This window comes from Phoenix dactylifera, unplaced genomic scaffold (genome assembly GCF_009389715.1).
Source record: "Phoenix dactylifera cultivar Barhee BC4 unplaced genomic scaffold, palm_55x_up_171113_PBpolish2nd_filt_p 000598F, whole genome shotgun sequence".
Taxonomy (NCBI): domain Eukaryota; kingdom Viridiplantae; phylum Streptophyta; class Magnoliopsida; order Arecales; family Arecaceae; genus Phoenix; species Phoenix dactylifera.
Window position 1 is genome coordinate 126,488 of NW_024067995.1, and position 21,229 is coordinate 147,716.

The following is a 21,229-nucleotide window of genomic DNA, read 5'->3' on the forward strand; positions in this document are numbered from 1 at the left end:
AAGGTCCTAATTAAGTAACCACCTTTCATGCTTTCCTAGACACCAATTAGATCAATTAATCTAATATGACTTGCTCATGTCGGTTCACTCTCGACTTGATTGAGGAGGTTTTGATTTAGGTCTCAATTGGGTTTGCTACATCACATGTAAACCTATCTACCCGACTCGCATTTACATCACATACAAACGGCACATCACAGGCAGTTATAATCGCAGCATCAAATTAAAGCTAAACTTTAACTAGGTGATGATTATGGATTCTAATTAGGTCGTATTACAAGCACATGCACATCAATCGATCAAGTGGTCTTCAACTCTTGAATTGGTTCCAAGCCTCCTTGATTCGATCCTTGATCAACTCTTGATCCCATCGCCATCAACCGCTTAGATCACCTTTCATCTCATGCCTTTGCTTCAACTTGATCGTTGATGTACATCACATCACAGAAATACAACCAGATAAAAATAAAAATAATTTACATCTCCTTTTAGGAGGCACGCAGGCCTCTCAAAACATCAAACAAGATGCATGCAAGCATCTGAAAAATTACATGACATCGCAGATCACATCGCAGGTCATTACATTTGATACCAAAAGGGTTTGAATCCTATGATCATCACCGTATGCAACAATTATAATTTTCAGATCTGAAAACTAACTGATTATATCATGACATAGGTCGCTGATCATGCTAATTATGATTCTAAACTTTGTAATCCCATTAACAATGCAATTAGAATCATCTTTTTATCACATAAAAATCAGCATGTAAAAAATCAGCACCCCTGGTTGCGAATGTCAATCCAAGAGGAGCCGGAACAGAATCGCGATCCTCTCCGGCTCCTTTGGGGGACAAACAGGGCAAGGGTGCCGCGGGTATCTCGCGGCAGCCCCCCAGTCCATCCACGGCCAATTCACGGCCACGGATCTCGCTCGACCGCCAAGATTTTTGCGGCGGAGGGCTATTACGATGGGGCGATAAAACCCCATCTTTCCTTTCCCTAGGACCGCCGTCGAGATCCCTCTGCTTCCTCTCTTTCCCCCCCCTCTCCTCTTTCTCCTTCCTCTACCCTTGCTTCCCAAGTAGCTGGCGTGCCGCCGGATCCACCACCATCACCACCCGTGCCTCCTCCTATTTCGAGATCTCCTTCCTTCTCGGAAAGCACCGCCGCCACTGCCGCTTGACCACCGGATCGAGCACCGGCGGCCGAGATCTTCCTCCCACTGCCTCTGCCACCGCCGGTAAGCCCTCTTTTGCCTTGATTCCATGCCAAATAGCTGCTTTGCTCCCTCTATTTTGGTCCCATGAACCGAGACCATTCTCGGTTGACTCTCGACCCCGGCCACCGCAACGGCCGCCGGCCGCCACTGCGGCTGGCTGGCCGTCAACCGAGAGGTGCCCTCCGACCACCTAGGCCGGCCACCCAGCCAGCCCTTTCCCCTCTCCCCTCTTCCTTCTCTTGCTATCCAACTCCCCTGTCCATGGGGAGTTTGGGGAAGATGAAGGCCCATCGTGGGCCGAACTGGGCCAACTTGGGCCTGGTTCACTAGGGGCCCAACTTGGGCCCAGTTCAATAGTGTTGGGCCCAGATGGGCCATAAACTTTTTTTGGCCCAATTTGGGCCCAGTTCAGCCTAGTTTGGGCCCTATTTGGGTCGTACCCTTTTGTGGGCCCAGTCCAAACCCGAAATCCGTTTCGAATCCGAACCCGAACCCGAAACCCAATAGTATTAATTTTTATTTTTGCTTAGCTCTGAAATTAACAAAGAAATTAATTAAATGTTAATAGGTGAACCTGATCCGCCTACCTGAAGTAGGAACTAAGCGAGAAGATGTAAGTAACTTAATATTTCCAGTGAAATTTCCAAATTATTTGATAAATAGGTTAAATTCTGATAAATATTTTGTATTTGACAAATAGATTAAATTCTGATAAATATTTTGTATTCTGTAAAATGGGTCAGGCATATTAAATATTATTTGAAAATTATGTTATATGCTCTGAAATCCACAAAATATGTTTGGATAATTTATGAAATATATTTTTCTATTTATATGCATTCTCAGCATGGCTATGATCTGTTCTGTTCTGTTCTGGACCCGCCAATGAGGATTATACGTTGGACTTGTCGACTTGTAATCTGTGAGGAACTGGTTTCGACACCGCGCCACCGGTGATTAGAATAGTGGTTTCTGGACACCGTTGCCACCGGTGAGTAATAATAGTGGTTTCTGGCACTTTGTGCAACCCATGCCACTGGGTTACGTGGCCGTAGCCTATCATGTTGAGATTATTATATCAGAGTTTTGTAAAAATGATATTATTTGTGATTTATTCCAGACATTATCCTGTATTTTGATCCGATATGCTCTGACCCCACTCTGGGGTATTTTGTTGCTTACTGGGCTAGTGTAGCTCATTATTCTGTTTTCTCCATTTTTCAGATCCAGAGGCTTGATCGCACGGGATTGGGGAGTGCGTTAGAGTTTCCGATGATTCTTCAGTTATTGGCATTTTAGTTAGTTTAGTTTGGACATTTGAATCATGTTAGCATGTGTTATTCTGAAATTTTGTAAGACTGTTTTTGAATGACTTTAAGTATTTTGTCAATTTTAAGCATCTGCTTTTAATCCTCAAATAAGTCTTGAACATCTGTATTTGCTTTGATGTAATCCGATGCCTTGCACGCCTGCGCGGCCCACCGTGCGGGCGTGCGGCGTTTGCCGCGCCTCGGGTTTGGGGCGTGACAATACACGTACACCAAACAAATGAACACCTCTAAACCAGCGGGTGTTCTTTTTGGTCGACTAAACAGATACCTATTTAACCATATGCCAAAAAATCGCTTTGTGGAAGCAATTCACAAGATGAACCATATGTGCTGACACTTGCACTACGCCGTTTGTGGCCTTCTTCACTAGTTGTTATCCACCCAGAACTGAGCCTGGAGATACTTGATCGTATCCTTGCCCACTTGGAAGGCCTTGGCCAAAACCGCATCAGAGATGGGTGGGTTTGATCCAAAGACTGCATTGGCTATAGTGATCACTCCAAGGTTCTGGCTGCTTAGGGCTGCAACGGCCACGGCAGGTGTTGGACCATAGTTGAATTGGAAATGGATTAGACCTTCGGGAAACACAAAGACATCACCCTTCTTGAGCATCTTAGTGAAGATAAGGTTGCCGTTGTTGGTGTTGGATGTGACAAAGCCGACATAGAGCGTGCCTTCTAACACTGTAAGGATCTCGGTGGCCCGGGGATGGGTGTGTGGTGGGTTGAGACCGTAAGGTGCATAGTCTATTCGAGCCAAGGAGATGCCGAGGGTGTTGAGCCCTGCAATTTGGTTCACATTCACCTGCATCACCTTGGACCCAAGCTGGTTCGACGTGTTGCCTGGCATATCGAGGCCGGAGAAGAAGATGTCGTCCGCTGTCACGTGCATTGGTGGCTTGCAAACCAAACCATTCACAAGGACTGCATCCAAAGGAAGAAGCTAAGCAACAAAGGGTAACTCGTAAACCATTATGTTGAAACTAGTAAAAGATAAGAGTGAAGAGTAATTACTAGGGGACTTGAGGTCAGCAACGCAGAAGTCTTGAAGTTGGCTGGGATCGGAGGCCATCACACGAGAGGAAGCCAGGGCAAGGAGAGCAAAGAGGAGGATATGGCAAGCCATCTCTTTCCTATACGAAATTAAATCTTTAGAGGAAATGAGGGTATTTGGCGGCATAAGAAGGCGTGGAGAGGATCGGTATATATAGACCAGGAGATGGAACCAGTCATGCTCTAATAACGCAGTAGAAGAGTCTATGAGGTTAGGTATGAAGGTTTCACACAAATTACTTGCTCTGCAGGCCGTAGATGCAGTCTATTGTGTGTATCCAGTCATAGAGATCAAAAGGTTTGATAGTCTTGGTGTTAGAGCACATGGTCAAAAAAATGTAAATGTATATAAATATATACCCACCTCTGGCAGACCCCAGAACCACAAACTGTTCGCTAGAGGCGGAGCCATATTGGGTCCTCATATACTTCACGATTTTTTATTTTCCGACACAAAGGCCAGAAATTCTGAGTTCTGGAATATCTCCATTAAAAACAAAGACTCATAAATTAAAAAAAACTGAAGATTTTTAAAAAATTCTGATGAAAAAGATAGCAAGAATAAAGAATCTAAAATTACGCACTCATGCACATGATATATATATATATATATATATGTGTGTGTGTGTGTGTGTGTGTGTGTGTGTGTGTGTGTCTATTAAACACTATAAAAGAGTGAATAATCTCTATAGAAATAGATTTCAAAGTATTAGATATTCTTTATCTCCCTAAAACCATTCCATTTTGCCTTTACATCTATCTCATTTCCGACCTTTTTATACCGCCCTATTCACCTACATATTAAACCCATGAAATACCGTTCAACAGCACTTAATCGGATTTGTGATGCCTTTTTATTTAGAGTCAAGAGGAAATTTTATTCATTGGCCCTTCTTCTGAATCCAAAGAGTAAGGAGTTTTCTATATATTAGCAATTTAAAAAATTGCTTTGATCTAAAGTTCAGTCGTTAGTAAAGAAATTATTACAAATCTAGCTACTTTATTATAAAGAAAGAAAGGATTCTAGGAAAATTATATTATTGGAAGTTGGAAATAGTCGGGAGGTCATCAATCCTCGCTTTATACAAGCCACTTCTTAGGCTTAAAAAGAAATTCTATCAATTACCCCTCCAAGGCTTCAAAAGATAAATTGCGCATCGGGACCGACTCACATTCCTTAAAGCAGAACAAACCAACACCCGTTGAGAAATACAACTCTTGGAGGAAGAACAAGCAGAGCTGGAATGGAATAACAACACTACAGGAAAAGTAGTACATTCTGACTCCCATGTGCTAATGCTAAAAAGAAGCGTTAGCAATTTAGTCACCTTGCAAAAATTTGCCGACACTTTTTAGTGGCGTCGGGGCAGGAATTACACTAAGACGACGCTTATTAGCACCGTGCGAAACCAACCTGCTAATATTGAATTCTGACGATGCTTAAAAGCGTCTTTGGAGACCTAGTCGAAACCACGATGCTTTGAAGTGTCGCCCTAATATTGGCTTCCAACAATGTTTAAAAGCATCGTCGATAGCCAATCTTAGGACGACACTTCTATGTGTCATCGGAAGCTAGTTTTATTCCCAAATAGCCCGATCACCCCTTCCATTGACCCTTCTCAGCCCTAAATTGACCCTTCTCAGCCCAAATAACTTTGCCTTCGCCTCCTCCTCGCCGCGTTGGTCCCCATCTCATTTTCCCTCCCTTAGATGGCCTCCTTCTCCTCCACCCCCTCTTCCTCCTCCTTCTCCTCCTTCTGGCCGGTCTCCTTCTCCTCCTCTCCCTCTTCCTCCTCCTTCCGTCTGCCCGTACCCACCGCAAAGCTTCCCTGCAGATGTATCGCCTTTTCCTCCTCCCCATCTCCGCTTGCCTTCTCCTCCTCCCCCCCGTCTTCCTCCTCCTTCTCCTCCTTTTGTCGAAGCCATTTACTGATCCGGTCGACCGCCCTCCTCCGGCTGACCGCCCTTCTCTGCTGCGGATCTCAGCCGGCATACATCCATGCTGGTGATTTTGCTTGATGCCTTAATATTCTGTTTATAGCTCTAATTTGTGCTTAATATTTAAACTTGCTCTATGTGCTTAATATTCTGTTTGCCGGCTAATATGTATTTAAATTGTACATGTAATTGCGTCTGTTAACAATGCTTATACAGATGTTTTTTTCTTTACTTAATACATTGTTCCATTCCTTTATTAACTTTATCTGAATAAATTATCTTTTTTACTTTGGGCTAAATTCTGATCATGTTTCCATCCCATGACTGGGCAACCAATAGTATCACGTTTTCAGCCTGTAACGGGGCAACCAATAATATCACATTTTCAGCTTTTGATGGGACAATCAGTAGTTTCACATTTATAGCCTGTGATGGAACAAACAATTGCTTTAGATTTCTAGCCTGTCACGGCATAAATAGTAGTATCATATTTTCAGCCTGTGACAGGGCAACCAATGATAACGAGATGAGCCCAAAGTCTTTATTCATTTAATCAAGTTCACATCCATCCATCAATTTTTTTAAACTCTATTTCTAGCTTTAGACTAACCACGGTCATGTTTTTCATCCGTAACGGGGCAATCAATATTACGTGGTTAGTCCAAAGCACCATATCCATTAGTCCTATTATTTAACTATAAATTATGTACATATATGCACCCATTATACTATCAGTCACAAGTAAATATGATCAAAATATAATTTAATACCAAAACGATCATAAAATCATTCTTGCTTCTTACTTATCGGATAAAATACATATAGGTACAAAAATATCTATATCATGCAGGTCAGTATACAAAAATTCTTACCTCTTTGCTGAGAACCCAGACAGACTACCACAATCTACAAACCGGAGTGCGCAAAATCCTGCTCAATTTCTTCTTGCCCAAAAGATTGTTATCCTATAGAACCAAACCAACATCAAAAATTACCGAAGATATCTGACAACCTAGAACTCCCTACTGATCCACTAAAGGCTCCTCCATCATGTAGTAATCTAAGACTACCCTTTGAGTCCCTTTAACCAAAATTTCTTCGGATCAAGCTAGAGAGAGAAAATACCAAGAGAAAAAAATAAAAAAAGATAGAAACTAGAGTATAAGATCTTGTCGGGCTTCTTTCTGCTTGGATGACTATAGCCTCATACAAAACCAAGGCTGACCATGAAAATAGAATTGTATAAAAAGATATCCAAAACCTACTAGATAACAACGCCCAATTATTTGAATCGGTCAGTGCAATATAATCCAATTCATTTGATCAAGAATCATATATCAAATCAAGAGTATAAATCAAGGGTTATCAATTAGAGGTCCAACGGTGGTTAACAATTTGGATGAATAGGGTCGACTAGATGCAGCGTCCGACGATCTGGGTCAATCGGCTCTAGCCAGTCCAACTAGTCAAATCATGAAAAGACAATCAAACCATGGTTCATAAAACACAATAGGGATTCATGGTAATAGTGTCCAACGATGCTCAGCAATATTCGGGTTAAGGCTAGCATGACGGATGATCGCAGCGACACTAGTTCAGAGCCCTTAACTAGGGTCAACCTTAGTCTATAATGAAAAGAAATTAAGAGAGAGAGGAGAGAGAGAAGAGAGGAGAGAGAAAGAAGAGAGAAGACTCTCTTCTATCTTCTTAAAATAGGGGAGAGTCAATCCCCCCCTCTCATCTCGAATCAGAGCATTGCAGGCCACTTAGTCGGCCCAGCCTCGACGATGATAGCCACGGGCGGCCCTTCGGTCGCGGCACCATCGACGATAGTGGTCGGCCGGCGTGAAGAAGGGTAGAAGAAGACGAAGAAGAGCAAGGGGTGAACAACTCGGCATAGATCGTGGTGGATTCTTTTTTGACCGACGGCCATGCAAAATCGATGATCCCAAGAAATGGCGAAGTTTGGCTCAAATAAGCCGCCGGTGGTGGTGAACGTGGAAGAAGGATGCCGAAATAGGGCACCCCTATTTTGGATCAAATTTTAGTGATTTTTTCAGTGCAAATCAGCGTGGCAACAACTCTAAAACTTGAAAAAAAAGAGAAGAAGGCAAGTGAGGTTTCGATGGCCTTTCTGGTGACAAATCGATGAAGAAAATCTGGAAGAAGAACTTGGAAATCGGCAGTGATATCTCGGATTTTCGTTGATGACAATCAAAGTGGAAGGAAGGAGTCTTAAATAGATTGAATCTCGAGTCTGGCCAGTGTTGGGATTGCCTCAGGATTCTCATAGTCCGGTGTTATCAGAGGAGAAAGAAGACTCTGATCGGGAGTCTTCTCCTCCTTCATGTGCAACAAGGCATGCTCGAGCTTGGGCCTAGCCTCTTCGGGCTGTCCCACAAGCCTGAGGGCTGGACTATTACATATATAGATTGAAAATGACTCTCGGACTAAGTTCACTTCATATGGCCACATAGTCCTAATTGAACAACATCTAAAATCAGGTTCAGCAAAACCACTAACATCGAGTCATAGCAGTCTTCATGTCATTTATTGACAAAAGATCCTTCTATAGTTGCAAATATTAGATATGGATCTCGGTAATGTAGTGTGAACTTTGTAATCCTTATGTGACTCTCGGAGCTCTTCCTTGGAGGGGCAGAGCCTCTTCCTTAGAGTCAAGCTAGGCTGAGTGGAATTGCTTGTCTTTATACTCATTTGTGATAATTTTTGTTTTACTATTGTCACATACGTTTTTACATAAATTTTCAAGTTAAGGTATTCATTACTTATCGAGCTGTCTAGCTCATTATAGATTTTTTTTATATTTTTAAAGATTTGAACAATTAGCTTGACTCCGGAATTTATCATGGATGAGCGACTAGAGATAAAATTTTGACAATCTTTATTTACACTAGATTTTATTTTTGATTTGATGTAAAATTTTGGAATATTATTTATTGTAAGACTTTTAATTTTATCATTTAAATTAGAATTTGAATGTTAATTATTTAAATTTATTATGCTGGTTGCATATGATATCATATTGAGATACCTTACATGCTTGTGGAGAGAGGTTTTTATAAGTATGCGGCGGCTGCTGCGATCCCTGACTCACAATCTTAGGTCGGGGGCGTGACAAGTTTCTTCACAACCATTGCAAAGTTCAAAAGTTCACGATCCTTGAATGAGGTTGAACAGTTAGATAAGAGCTTCACAACTTTCCTATCCACCTAATTGCTGAACATTGTAGAGGAAGAATCTAGAGCTCCATTCCAACCAACATGACCATAAAATAGCTACTACAAGCATGAGAATAATGCATCGCAGGATGGATGAGAATTTCAACTTGCACCAAGTGGAGCAGATATCCACCAGATTTGGAGGAACAACTAGATTGCTCTATAAATTATGTTGTTCAAGAAAAACAATTAAAAGCTATAGTTAGATTGGTAATTCATTCAAACAACTCCAAGTGCCTAATTAGCCGGTTCTTAGTTGATATGAATTTCCTTTAGAAGGAAAATTATGATTTGAGAGATTGAATTGATTGAAGCATCCTCCCAAGCCCTTGATGCCTATCCACCTCCTTCTCCACCTCGATGGCTTCTTTCGATGCAGATAAGGATAGGGGATGGCCGGCGGCCAACACTAGCCTACTTTCAAGCACCTTAATTGCATCTCTTTTCTCTCTCTCTTTCTTCACATTGCCCGTCGGAGCATAGTCGACAGCTTGTGGGTGTAGCAGCAATATCCATTCCTTCTCTAACTTCGATCATATCTGCTGGTCACCTTCCAACCACGTGCATACACCGTGGTCCTAGATTTCTAGCCAGATAAGGATGGATGGATCGAAGTAGACATGAAGGTCATGAAGAGGATGGAGAGTCTTTGAGATTGGTGAAGTTGGCAAAGGTGCTGACTTTGGTGCAGCAGAGCAATGGGATTGGGGTTTTGACAGAGTTGATCAGGTTGGATCAGGCAACACCAAATAGGAAAAATCTTTGGCGCTTTAACTTTTTTCTTTATTTGCCATTTATAATTACATATTATTTACTAGATTTATTATTTGATATTGAAGGTTCCTTGTCTAGAGAATTCAATCTAATTGTCAGATGGTTTTTTATAATTACACATGTGACTCAAAGAGCTGATGTCGTATATATTCTGCAATTAGAATTTTTATTTGTTCATTTTTTCCCTAATTTGTTTTATGGTTATCTTAGGGTTGGCTAGTCAGTATAGGATGTTATGGATTACGGAGATACAATGATTATATTATTGGTAATTTGATATTACTATAGAAAAAGATGAAACAAAATTGCAAGGAAAAATATAGTTAATTTTTAAATTTTAAAAATTTTCTATGTATATTCATAAATCTAATTAGTTTGGTGTGTTTATATATTATATATATATATATATATATATATATATATATATATATATATATATATATATATATATATATATATGTACACTAATAATCTTATACTTATGGGAAACGGGAAAAAAGAACTAAATTGCAAAATAACAAAATCATTTGTTGTTTCCTCTTCCTTTTATGAAATCTCTTTTGGGGGATGAGGGTTCTTTAATGCACCCTCTTTCATTTAAAATATTAAAATGATCACACAAGGGGGAAAAAGGCAAAAAATGAAAATATAGGGAAGGAAAAAACATATGGAAAATGCCCTATTGGGAACTGGAGAGGATCAAAGCCAACCACCAGAAGACACTTGCCCAAGTGAGAGAACATTTGATGTCACGCCCTGAGCCTGAGGCGCGTCAGACGCCGCACGCCCGCACGGCAGGCCGCGCAGCCGTGCAAGGCAGCGGATCACATCAAAGCAAATACGGATGTTCAAAACTTATTTGAGGGTAAATCACAGATGCTTAAAATTGACAAAAATACTTAAAGTCATTCAAAGGCAGTCTTACAAAATTTCAAAATAACATTGGCTAACATAATTCAAATGTCCAAACTAAACTAACTAAAATGCCAATAACTGAAAAATCATCGAAAAATCTAACACACTTCCCAATCCCGCGCGATCAAGCCTCTGGATCTGAAAAACAGAGAAAATAAAATAATGAGCTACACTAGCCCAGTAAGCAACAAAATACCCCAAAGTGGGATCAGAGCATATCAGATCAAAATGCAGGATAATGTCTGGAATAAATCATAAATAACATCGTTTTACTGTTTTAATAAAACTTATTATCATTTTTTCAAAAAATCTGATACCAGAATCTCAACATGATAGGCTACGGCCACGTAACCCAGTGGCATGGATTGCACAAGATGCCAAACACCACTATTATTAAGCACCGGTGGTACGGTGTCCAAATACCACTATTCTAATCACCGGTGGTACGGTGTCGAAATCGGTTCCTCATAGATACAAGTCGACAGGGTCAACGTATAATCTCCATTGGCAGGGCTAGAACAGAACAGATCATAGCCATGCTGAGAATGCATATATATATATTGTTAGATGTATGCCCTAAAAGCCAATTTGGCTGACACATTGTTGATTCTAGGGACATAATTTTGTACTTGACTATTTATTATTGAATAAATAAAAGGCATCTTTTCATTCATATTGTTTATGTGTCTATGAATCGTCCAAGAAATTAATAAGATGATGATACATATTCTCAAGAGTTGAGAATTTGAGCCATGTATCATTGGTGATTAATTTCTAAATGCTCCTGATCAATAGATCATCACGAGGACGGTGATCGATCCGATCAGTGCACAGATCACTTTCCTTCTGGATGGACGAGACTTGAGTCCACAGTGTAGGGACACTGAAGTAATAGTGCAGGTGCTTGTTAGAGAACAAGGGTACTGAGCGTGACCAAGACAAGAAGTCACTTGGATGTCTATCCACTCGTCAGTGACTTGCTTGATGTTGCAGTAGTGTGACTGGTCCTTTGACCTGCGGTGCTTCGGCTACTCACAGTGAGGTTATTGTAGTTTGACTGCACACATACATGGTCTCTAGCCATATGGGTCCATGCAGTGTAGATTGGCTGCAGTAGGTTCACTGTAGGAGTAGGGTATGCACCTATAAGGAATCTATCGACCTTGATAGAAAAGGAGTGATCCTATGTGATTTGTTAGACTGAGTTCTAAGACCTTGGCCAGGGCAGTAATATAAAGTGAAAAAGAGTTTTCCACTATCGAACTCAAGTCGAACAAATCTTGACATATGACAGACGATGGGGTTTGACGAGTTGTCCATGACCTCCGTCCTGTAGGAATCCACGATAGTAGGACTGTATCACACGTTAACTGCACCTAGAGGTTCATCATTCCATTCTGCTGGGTGGCCACTACATGCTGCTAGGTGTCACTGGTGGATGGTGGGACTCATAGGGAATATCTTGATGATCGATAAACCCTAATGAGTTGAGTTGGAATCGTTCCAACCCATTGAAAGGAGTTTTCAATGATATAGTGATAGAGATCACAATATATCTCACTACCAGTCAGAATAGAACCTATGGGGTCACACACACTAGAAGTATTGACCGATCCGATGGTTGAAATTGTGATTAGGAATCACAAGTAATCAATTTGATTGATAAGAAGTTGAAGAAGGAACAAAGAAAATTAATTAATTAGACTTAAACACAAATCCTACTTCGGGTAGGATTCCTAGAGTCCTAATTGGATTAGGGCTGGAAATCCTAGTTGGAGTAGGACTGGAATTCCTACTTAGAATAGGATTCCTACAATCCTAATGAGATTAGGAATTTTGAATCAAAATTGGATTCCTACTTGGAGTAGGATTCCTAGAAATCCTAATTGGATTAGGACTACGGATTCAAATAGAGTCCTAATTGGATTAGGACTAAAATTAAACAAATCCTAATTGGATTAGGATTCCTTAAGTCTAAATTAATTAATAATCTAATGAATCAACATGACTCCTAATTGGATTAGGATTGAAGAGTTCAATTGAGTCATGGTTCATTCAAGTCCTAATTAGATTAGGACTAGCGTAGATTGAACCCAATATGGTCAATCCTAATTAGATTAGGACTTAACCATAAGAGAGGCACCCAATCCTCTTTGGAAGAGGATTAGGGCATCACAAGAAGGAGGGATCACGCCCCTCCTCCTCTCCTTGTGTGCGGCATGAAGAGAGGGGCCGGCGCCCCCCTTTCTTAGGCAAGTTGTCATTGGAACTCCTAAAAGTTAGGAGCTCCAATCCCTTTATAAGGAGGACTAGGGGCCGGCGCCCTAAGCAATTGAATCCTCTTCTCCTTGCTGCCGCCACCCTCTCCCAACTCCCTGGTTCAGCCGCCAACAAGAAGGAAAAAGAAGAGAGCCTTGTCCGCCTCCTCTTCCTCCAATCCTTCTTCCAACGCGGGGAAAAGAAAGAAGGCTGCAGAAGCTGTGTTCTTCTTCCTTGAGTTCCTTCTTCCTCTTCCTCCTCTCAAGCACAATCAAGGGTTGATTGAAAGAGAGGAGATCAGCCATCAAAAGAAGTCTTTGCAAGGGAGCTAGCACCCCGGGAAGACAAGAAAGCTTTGATCGGTTCTCTACTTCGTGTGGATACCCGTAGAGGCCGGACGTTTGAACGGCTTCAAACGAACCCTCTTCCAAAACCACGAATTCAGATTTGCGGTGATCATCTACCCGCGCAAGGTGAAGATTTGATCTTCCTATTAGTTTTAAAAGTTTTAATTCTTACCTAATTACGAAAGGTCTCGAAACAACGTTCATGCGATGAACGTCGATCCCGCACATGCCTCTTCCGCTGCCATCTGATTTAATTTTTGAAATATCAGCGGCATGGGCGGGTTCCCAACAGTGGTATCAGAGCCTAGGCTTCGTAGATTAAGGTAAGAATTAAATATCTAAAGGCATATTAGATCTGAAAATTGAATGATTATGCATGCTGAAAAATTCTGCATGCAGATTTTTCAGGGGTGCTGATTTTTTTGCATGCTGATTTTTATGTGATAAAATGATGATTCTAATTGCGTTGTTAATGAGATTACAAAGTTTAGAATCATGATTAGCATGATCAGCGACCTATGTCATGATATAATCAGTTAGTTTTCAGATCTGAAAATTATAATTGTTGCATACGGTGATGATCATAGGATTCAAACCCTTTTGGTATCAAATGTAATGACCTGCGATGTGATCTGCGATGTCATGTAATTTTTCAGATGCTTGCATGCATCTTATTTGATGTTTTGAGAGGCCTGCGTGCCTCCTAAAAGGAGATGTAATTTATTTTTATTTTTATTTTACATCTGGTTGTATTTCTGTGATGTGATGTACATCAACGATCAAGTTGAAGCAAAGGCATGAGATGAAAGGTGATCCAAGCGGTTGATGGCGATGGGATCAAGGGTTGATCAAGGATCGAATCAAGGAGGCTTGGAACCAATTCAAGAGTTGAAGACCACTTGATCGATTGATGTGCATGTGCTTGTAATACGACCTAATTAGAATCCATGATCATCACCTATTTAAAGTTTAACTTTAATTTGATGCTGCGATTATAACTGCCTGTGATGTGCCGTTTGCATGTGATGTAAATGCGAGTCGGGTAGATAGGTTTACATGTGATGTAGCAAACCCAATTGAGACCTAAATCAAAACCTCCTCAATCAAGTCGAGAGTGAACCGACATGAGCAAGTCATATTAGATTAATTGATCTAATTAGTGTCTAGGAAAGCATGAAAGGTGGTTACTTAATTAGGACCTTACTCTCTGAGTAAGGGGAGCCTCCCACCTGCTTACCTGGCCAATTGTTCGATTACCTCTTATGAAGGGCTCAAGTTGCAAACACTAAGACCTGATTAACCAATATTAAGTCAATAGGTCTTCCACTGTAGTAGAGCTGCTAAGGCCTTTCTGATGTTGATTTGTCTCGGCTGGACACAGTGGTCAAGTTGCATCGGAGGGCTGGACCTCTCTATAGACATGAGATGTTGTAGGGTAAAGGTGGGGTTGGGCACCAATAACTGTTAGGTGAGGACCCAATGACGACTTTATTCCTACGGTTATACGGTGGGTCTGACTTAACTAAGAAATGGGACCAATAACTGTTAGGTGAGGTCTTCATGGCTTAGAGACCAAGTTACACTGCAACATGCTTGAGAAGCATTGTACAAGAGTTGTACACTCATCCATCTATGTGTCACCAATAACTGTTAGGTGAGGTGGCATGTAAATCGGTGGGACCGCAGTACCCACTAGAAACCCTAGTCGTGTGGGATTTCCGTTTTCCTACCAGGGGAGTGTGAGGAATTCGAGAAAATAGTGGGAGTTACATTTGTTCTAAAAGACCTTAGAACAGATTAGGATCAAGTACAAAAGTCTAACTAGAATCTTTACTCTCTGCAGATACAATGTCAGCTTCAAACCCTTTGACCTGTATTCTTGAGACCAACCGACTGACCGGAACCAATTACAAAGACTGGCTTAGAAATCTCAAAATAGTTTTGGACTGTGAGAAAATAGGCTACATACTCGATTCAGATATCCCCACACTACCAACACGTCCTACTGATGTTCAGCGTGAGATGCATAAAAAGTGGTTGGATGATGACATTAGAGTAAAATGCTATATGATGGCATCCATGTCTAATGAACTCCAATGCCAGCATGAAAATATAAAGACTGCTAGGGACATACTGGCACACCTGCAAGAGTTGTATGGTGAGCAGAGTCGCACAGCTCGTTTTGAAGTGTCCAAGAGGCTTTTCAAAGCGAAGATGCGCGAGGGGCAGTCTGTCCATGATCACGGTCTGACCATGATCAAGGACCTAGAGGAGCTTGAGAAGCTCGGTATGGACATGCACAAGGAATTACAAGTGGATTTGATCCTACAGTCACTTCCTGATTCATTTGGTCAGTTTATAGTAAACTACCACATGAATAAGATTGAATGCACTAAGACTGAACTAATCAACATGTTGGTAACTGCTGAGGGAGCCTTGAAAGGTTCAAGGGGCAATGTCCTTGCTGCTGAGTTGACTTCTGGTTCCAAGAGAAAGTCTACTTGGAAGAAAAAGAAGCCTGCTAAGAAGCAGAAGAAAGACAAGAAGCCAAAGAAGGAAGTTCAAAAGAAAAAGGCTAACGACAAAGGAAAATGTTTCCACTGCAATGTCGAAGGCCACTGGAAGAGAAACTGTCCTTCATACCTCGAGAGCCTGAAGAACGAGAAAGGTGACACACCTTCAGAAGGTATAGACTTGCTCATAATTGAAACTAATCTAACGGTTTCTTCTACTTCTAGTTGGGTTATAGATTCTGGTTCTAGTGCTCATCTGTGCACTACCATGCAGGGTCTAAAGAAAAGTAGAAGGCTGGCGGAAGGTGCGGTAACCCTTAGGGTTGGCAACGGGGCAAAAGTTGCTGCTGTGGCTGTGGGCACCTACCATCTGCGACTACCGTCTGGATTTAGTTTAATACTTAGAGACTGCTATTATGTACCTGTTGCTAGCAGAAATTTGATTTCTGTTTCATGTCTAGCACAGGAAGGTCATGTTTTTATATTTGACAAAGACTGCTGTTCTATTTATTTAAGAAATAAAATAGTCGCACGTGGTTTCATGATCGACAGTCTCTATCATTTACATATGGATGTATCTGTGAATGTTACCGAGCAAGATATGAGTGCCAAAGGATCCAAAAGATCCAGAGATGAGATAAACCAAAGATATTTGTGGCACCTCAGACTTGGCCATATTGGAGAGGATAGGATGAACAAAATGGATAAAGATGGGCTTCTCGGCTCATTGACTTCCGAGTCATATCCAGTTTGCGAGTCCTGTCTTCAAGGAAAAATGGCTAGACTGCCCTTTGTAGGACATGGGGAGAGGACCACTGAAATACTTACCCAAGTACATACAGATGTATGTGGCCCATTCGATGTGCTAGCCAGGGGACGTTATTCTTACTTCATTACCTTTATCGATGATTATTCGCGGTATGGGTATGTGTATCTTATGAGACACAAGTCTGAATCTTTTGAAAAGTTCAAAGAGTTCAAGAATGAAGTAGAAAAACAAACTGGAAAACCTCTTAAGGCTCTTCGATCAGATCGAGGAGGAGAATACCTTAGTGGGAAATTCCGGGACTATCTCAAAGAAAACGGCATAGTCTCACAATGGATACCTCCGGGTACACCTCAACTCAACGGGGTGTCAGAAAGGAGGAATCGGACCCTGTTGGACATGGTCAGGTCCATGATGATTTCACTGATTTACCTATGTTCCTTTGGGGAGATGCCTTACTCACAGCGATTTATTTATTGAATAGAGTTCCCTCTAAATCCGTTCCTACCACACCGTATGAGATATGGCATGGTAAGAAACCAAGTCTGGGTCATCTCAAGATTTGGGGATGTCCGGCCCACGTCAAGCGACTACAGGCGGACAAGTTAGAGGCTAGGACCATAAGTGCTCGTTTTATAGGATATCCTAAAGAGTCATTAGGATACAATTTCTACATCTCAGAGGATCACAATGTGTTTGTGAGCCGTCATGCCATCTTCTTGGAAAATCAGTTTATCCTTGATAGAGGCAGTGGGAGGAAAATTGAGCTTGAAGAGAAAGTCTCTGAAAAGCAACGAGTCATGGATCCTATAGAACCCATTCATAAAGAGCCAGTACACGATGTCCCTCAACCACCTCGTAGATCTAGTAGGGTCTTCCATCCTCCCGATAGATACTTAGGTATACTAGCAGAGGATACCGAGGAAATGTTCCTAGTGGGAGATAGGGATCACATACAGGATCCCAAAACCTACAACGAGGCGATATCTGATATCGATTCCGAGAAATGGCTGGAAGCTATGAAGTCAGAGTTAGACTCCATGCATTCCAACCAAGTCTGGACCTTAGTAGATCCACCAGAAGGTATTGTACCTATTGGATGCAAATGGATCTACAAAAGGAAGATAGGTTCGGATGGAGAGGTAGAGACCTATAAGGCAAGGCTTGTGGCGAAAGGGTATAGTCAGCGCGAAGGCATTGACTATCAGGAGACCTTTTCACCTGTTGCCATGCTAAAATCCATCCGAACATTGCTTGCCATTGCAGCATTTCATGATTATGAAATTTGGCAGATGGATGTGAAAACTGCTTTCCTGAATGGATATCTTGATGAAGATATCTATATGGAACAGCCTTTGGGTTTCACTTCCAGTGATGGAGATCACAAGGTCTGCAAGCTGCAAAGGTCCATCTATGGACTAAAGCAAGCATCTCGGAGTTGGAACACTCGTTTCGATGACGCAATCAAAATGTTTGATTTCATCAAAAACGAAGAGGAACCGTGCGTTTACAAAAAGGTTAGTGGGAGTGCTGTCGTTTTTCTCGTACTGTACGTAGATGACATTCTCCTAATAGGGAATGATATTCCCATGCTAACCTCGGTTAAGGTCTGGTTGTCAAAAGAATTCTCCATGAAAGACCTTGGGGAAGCATCCTATATTTTGGGAATAAAGGTCTATAGAGATAGATCTAAAAGGATGCTTGGCCTGTCACAGAAAATGTACATAGAGGAGGTGCTGAAGAGGTTCAGCATGGAAAACTCCAAGAGGGGTCTCTTACCCCTAAGACATGGAATTCATCTCTCCAAGAAGATGTGCCCCAACACATCTGAAGAGATTCAACGCATGAGCAAGATCCCCTATGCATCAGCAATAGGGAGCCTCATGTATGCCATGCTATGTACACGACCTGATATAGCCCTTGCTGTGAGTGTCACAAGCAGATATCAGTCGAATCCAGGTGAAGAACACTGGACAGCTGTGAAGAATATTCTTAAGTACTTGAGAAGAACTAAAGATTTATTCTTGGTCTTCGGAGAAGATCAGAGTTGAAGGTAGAAGGATGCACACATATTGATGATAGAAAGTCTACATCAGAATATGTGCAATTGTGGTTCAGTAAATTGGAAGAGTTCCAAACAACCGATCATTATAGATCTACCTTAGAAGCTGAATGTTAAGCCGTATCTAAGGGTGCAGTGGAAACCTTTTGATTAAAAGTTAATTGCAGAGTTAGGTGTAATGTCATTAGATGCCATAACACTTTACTGCGATAACATTGGCACCATAGCACTAGCTATGGAGCCATGGTCTCATCAAAAGTCCAAGCACATAGAGCGGCGCTTCCATTTCATACGCGACTATGATGTAGAGGTACGGAGAGTAGACTCCGCGGATAACGTGGCAGACCCGTTCACTAAGCAGCTGAGTCAGCAAAAGACTGAAGCCCACCTTGAGAAGATGGGCCTAAGATATATGACCAATTGGCTTTAGTGCAAGTGGGAGATTGTTAGATGTATGCCCTAGAAGCCAATTTGGCTGACACATTGTTGATTCTAGGGACATAATTTTGTACTTGACTATTTATTATTGAATAAATAAAAGGCATCTTTTCATTCATATTGTTTATGTGTCTATGAATCGTCCAAGAAATTAATAAGATGATGATACATATTCTCAAGAGTTGAGAATTTGAGCCATGTATCATTGGTGATTAATTTCTAAATGCTCCTGATCAATGGATCATCACGAGGACGGTGATCGATCCGATCAGTGCACAGATCACTTTCCTTCTGGATGGACGAGACTTGAGTCCACAGTGTAGGGATACTGAAGTGATAGTGCAGGTGCTTGTTAGAGAACAAGGGTACTGAGCGTGACCAAGACAAGAAGTCACTTGGATGTCTATCCACTCGTCAGTGACTTGCTTGATGTTGCAGTAGTGTGACTGGTCCTTTGACCTGCGGTGCTTCGGCTACTCACAGTGAGGTTATTGTAGTTTGACTGCACACATACATGGTCTCTAGCCATATGGGTCCATGCAGTGTAGATTGGCTGCAGTAGGTTCACTGTAGGAGTAGGGTATGCACCTATAAGGAATCTATCGACCTTGATAGAAAAGGAGTGATCCTATGTGATTTGTTAGACTGAGTTCTAAGACCTTGGCCAGGGCAGTAATATAAAGTGAAAAAGAGTTTTCCACTATCGAACTCAAGTCGAACAAATCTTGACATATGACAGACGATGGGGTTTGACGAGTTGTCCATGACCTCCGTCCTGTAGGGATCCACGATAGTAGGACTGTATCACACGTTAACTGCACCTAGAGGTTCATCATTCCATTCTGCTGGGTGGCCACTACATGCTGCTAGGTGTCACTGGTGGATGGTGGGACTCATAGGGATTATCTTGATGATCGATAAACCCTAATGAGTTGAGTTGGAATCGTTCCAACCCATTGAAAGGAGTTTTCAATGATATAGTGATAGAGATCACAATATATCTCACTACTAGTCAGAATAGAACCTATGGGGTCACACACACTAGAAGTATTGACCGATCGGATGGTTGAAATTGTGATTAGGAATCACAAGTAATCAATTTGATTGATAAGAAGTTGAAGAAGGAACAAAGGAAATTAATTAATTAGACTTAAACACAAATCCTACTTCGGGTAGGATTCCTAGAGTCCTAATTGGATTAGGGCTGGGAATCCTAGTTGGAGTAGGACTGGAATTCCTACTTAGAATAGGATTCCTACAATCCTAATGAGATTAGGAATTTTGAATCAAAATTGGATTCCTACTTGGAGTAGGATTTCCTAGAAATCCTAATTGGATTAGGACTACGGATTCAAATAGAGTCCTAATTGGATTAGGACTAAAATTAAGCAAATCCTAATTGGATTAGGATTCCTTAAGTCTAAATTAATTAATAATCTAATGAATCAACATGACTCCTAATTGGATTAGGATTGAAGAGTTCAATTGAGTCATGGTTCATTCAAGTCCTAATTGGATTAGGACTAGCGTAGATTGAACCCAATATGGTCAATCCTAATTAGATTAGGACTTAACCATAAGAGAGGCACCCAATCCTCTTTGGAAGAGGATTAGGGCATCACAAGAAGGAGGGATCACGCCCCTCCTCCTCTCCTTGTGTGCGGCATGAAGAGAGGGGCCGGCGCCCCCCCTTCTTAGGCAAGTTGTCATTGGAACTCCTAAAAGTTAGGAGCTCCAATCCCTTTATAAGGAGGACTAGGGGCCGGCGCCCTAAGCAATTGAATCCTCTTCTCCTTGCTGCCGCCACCCTCTCCCAACTCCCTGGTTCAGCCGCCAACAAGAAGGAAAAAGAAGAGAGCCTTGTCCGCCTCCTCTTCCTCCAATCCTTCTTCCAACGCGGGGAAAAGAAAGAAGGCTGCAGAAGCTGTGTTCTTCTTCCTTGAGTTCCTTCTTCCTCTTCCTCCTCTAAGCACAATCAAGGGTTGATTGAAAGAGAGGAGATCAGCCATCAAAAGAAGTCTTTGCAAGGGAGCTAGCACCCCGGGAAGACAAGAAAGCTTTGATCGGTTCTCTACTTCGTGTGGATACCCGTAGAGGCCGGACGTTTGAACGGCTTCAAACGAACCCTCTTCCAAAACCACGAATTCAGATTTGCGGTGATCATCTACCCGCGCAAGGTGAAGATTTGATCTTCCTATTAGTTTTAAAAGTTTTAATTCTTACCTAATTACGAAAGGTCTCGAAACAACGTTCATGCGATGAACGTCGATCCCGCACATGCCTCTTCTGCTGCCATCTGATTTAATTTTTGAAATATCAGCGGCATGGGCGGGTTCCCAACATATATATATAAAATATATTTCATAAATT

At 41.6% G+C, this 21,229-nt stretch overlaps 1 protein-coding gene across 4 annotated transcripts; it reads right to left on the minus strand.

Annotated features, from left to right (window-relative positions):
- Nucleotides 1-2,900: 2,900 nt before the first annotated feature.
- LOC120104012 (putative germin-like protein 2-1) lies at nucleotides 2,901-3,741 on the minus strand. 4 transcript variants are annotated; one of them, XM_039119678.1, is made up of 2 exons: nucleotides 3,589-3,741; nucleotides 2,901-3,495 (listed from the first exon to the last, which is right to left on the minus strand). In XM_039119678.1, the coding sequence occupies exons 1-2, from the start codon at nucleotides 3,730-3,732 to the stop codon at nucleotides 2,920-2,922; spliced, it is 720 nt and encodes a 239-aa protein (XP_038975606.1). In that variant the 5' UTR covers nucleotides 3,733-3,741; the 3' UTR covers nucleotides 2,901-2,919. The 4 variants fall into 4 exon arrangements, with proteins under 4 accessions (XP_038975606.1, XP_038975607.1, XP_038975605.1 ...); XM_039119679.1 differs by having other exon boundaries at nucleotides 2,901-3,431; nucleotides 3,567-3,741; XM_039119677.1 differs by having other exon boundaries at nucleotides 2,901-3,476; nucleotides 3,567-3,741.
- Between the last annotated feature and the right edge of the window lie 17,488 nt (nucleotides 3,742-21,229).

What these genes read in the sequence shown, in the direction of transcription:
- LOC120104012 (XM_039119676.1), bottom strand. Translation starts at nt 3,732, where the DNA reads ATGCCGCCAAATACCCTCATTTCCTCTAAAGATTTAATTTCGTATAGG. An exon ending in TGCTGACCTCAAGTCCCCTA is followed by an intron (nt 3,483 to 3,566) that starts GTAATTACTCTT and finishes TTCTTCCTTTGG; the next exon opens with ATGCAGTCCTTGTGAATGGT.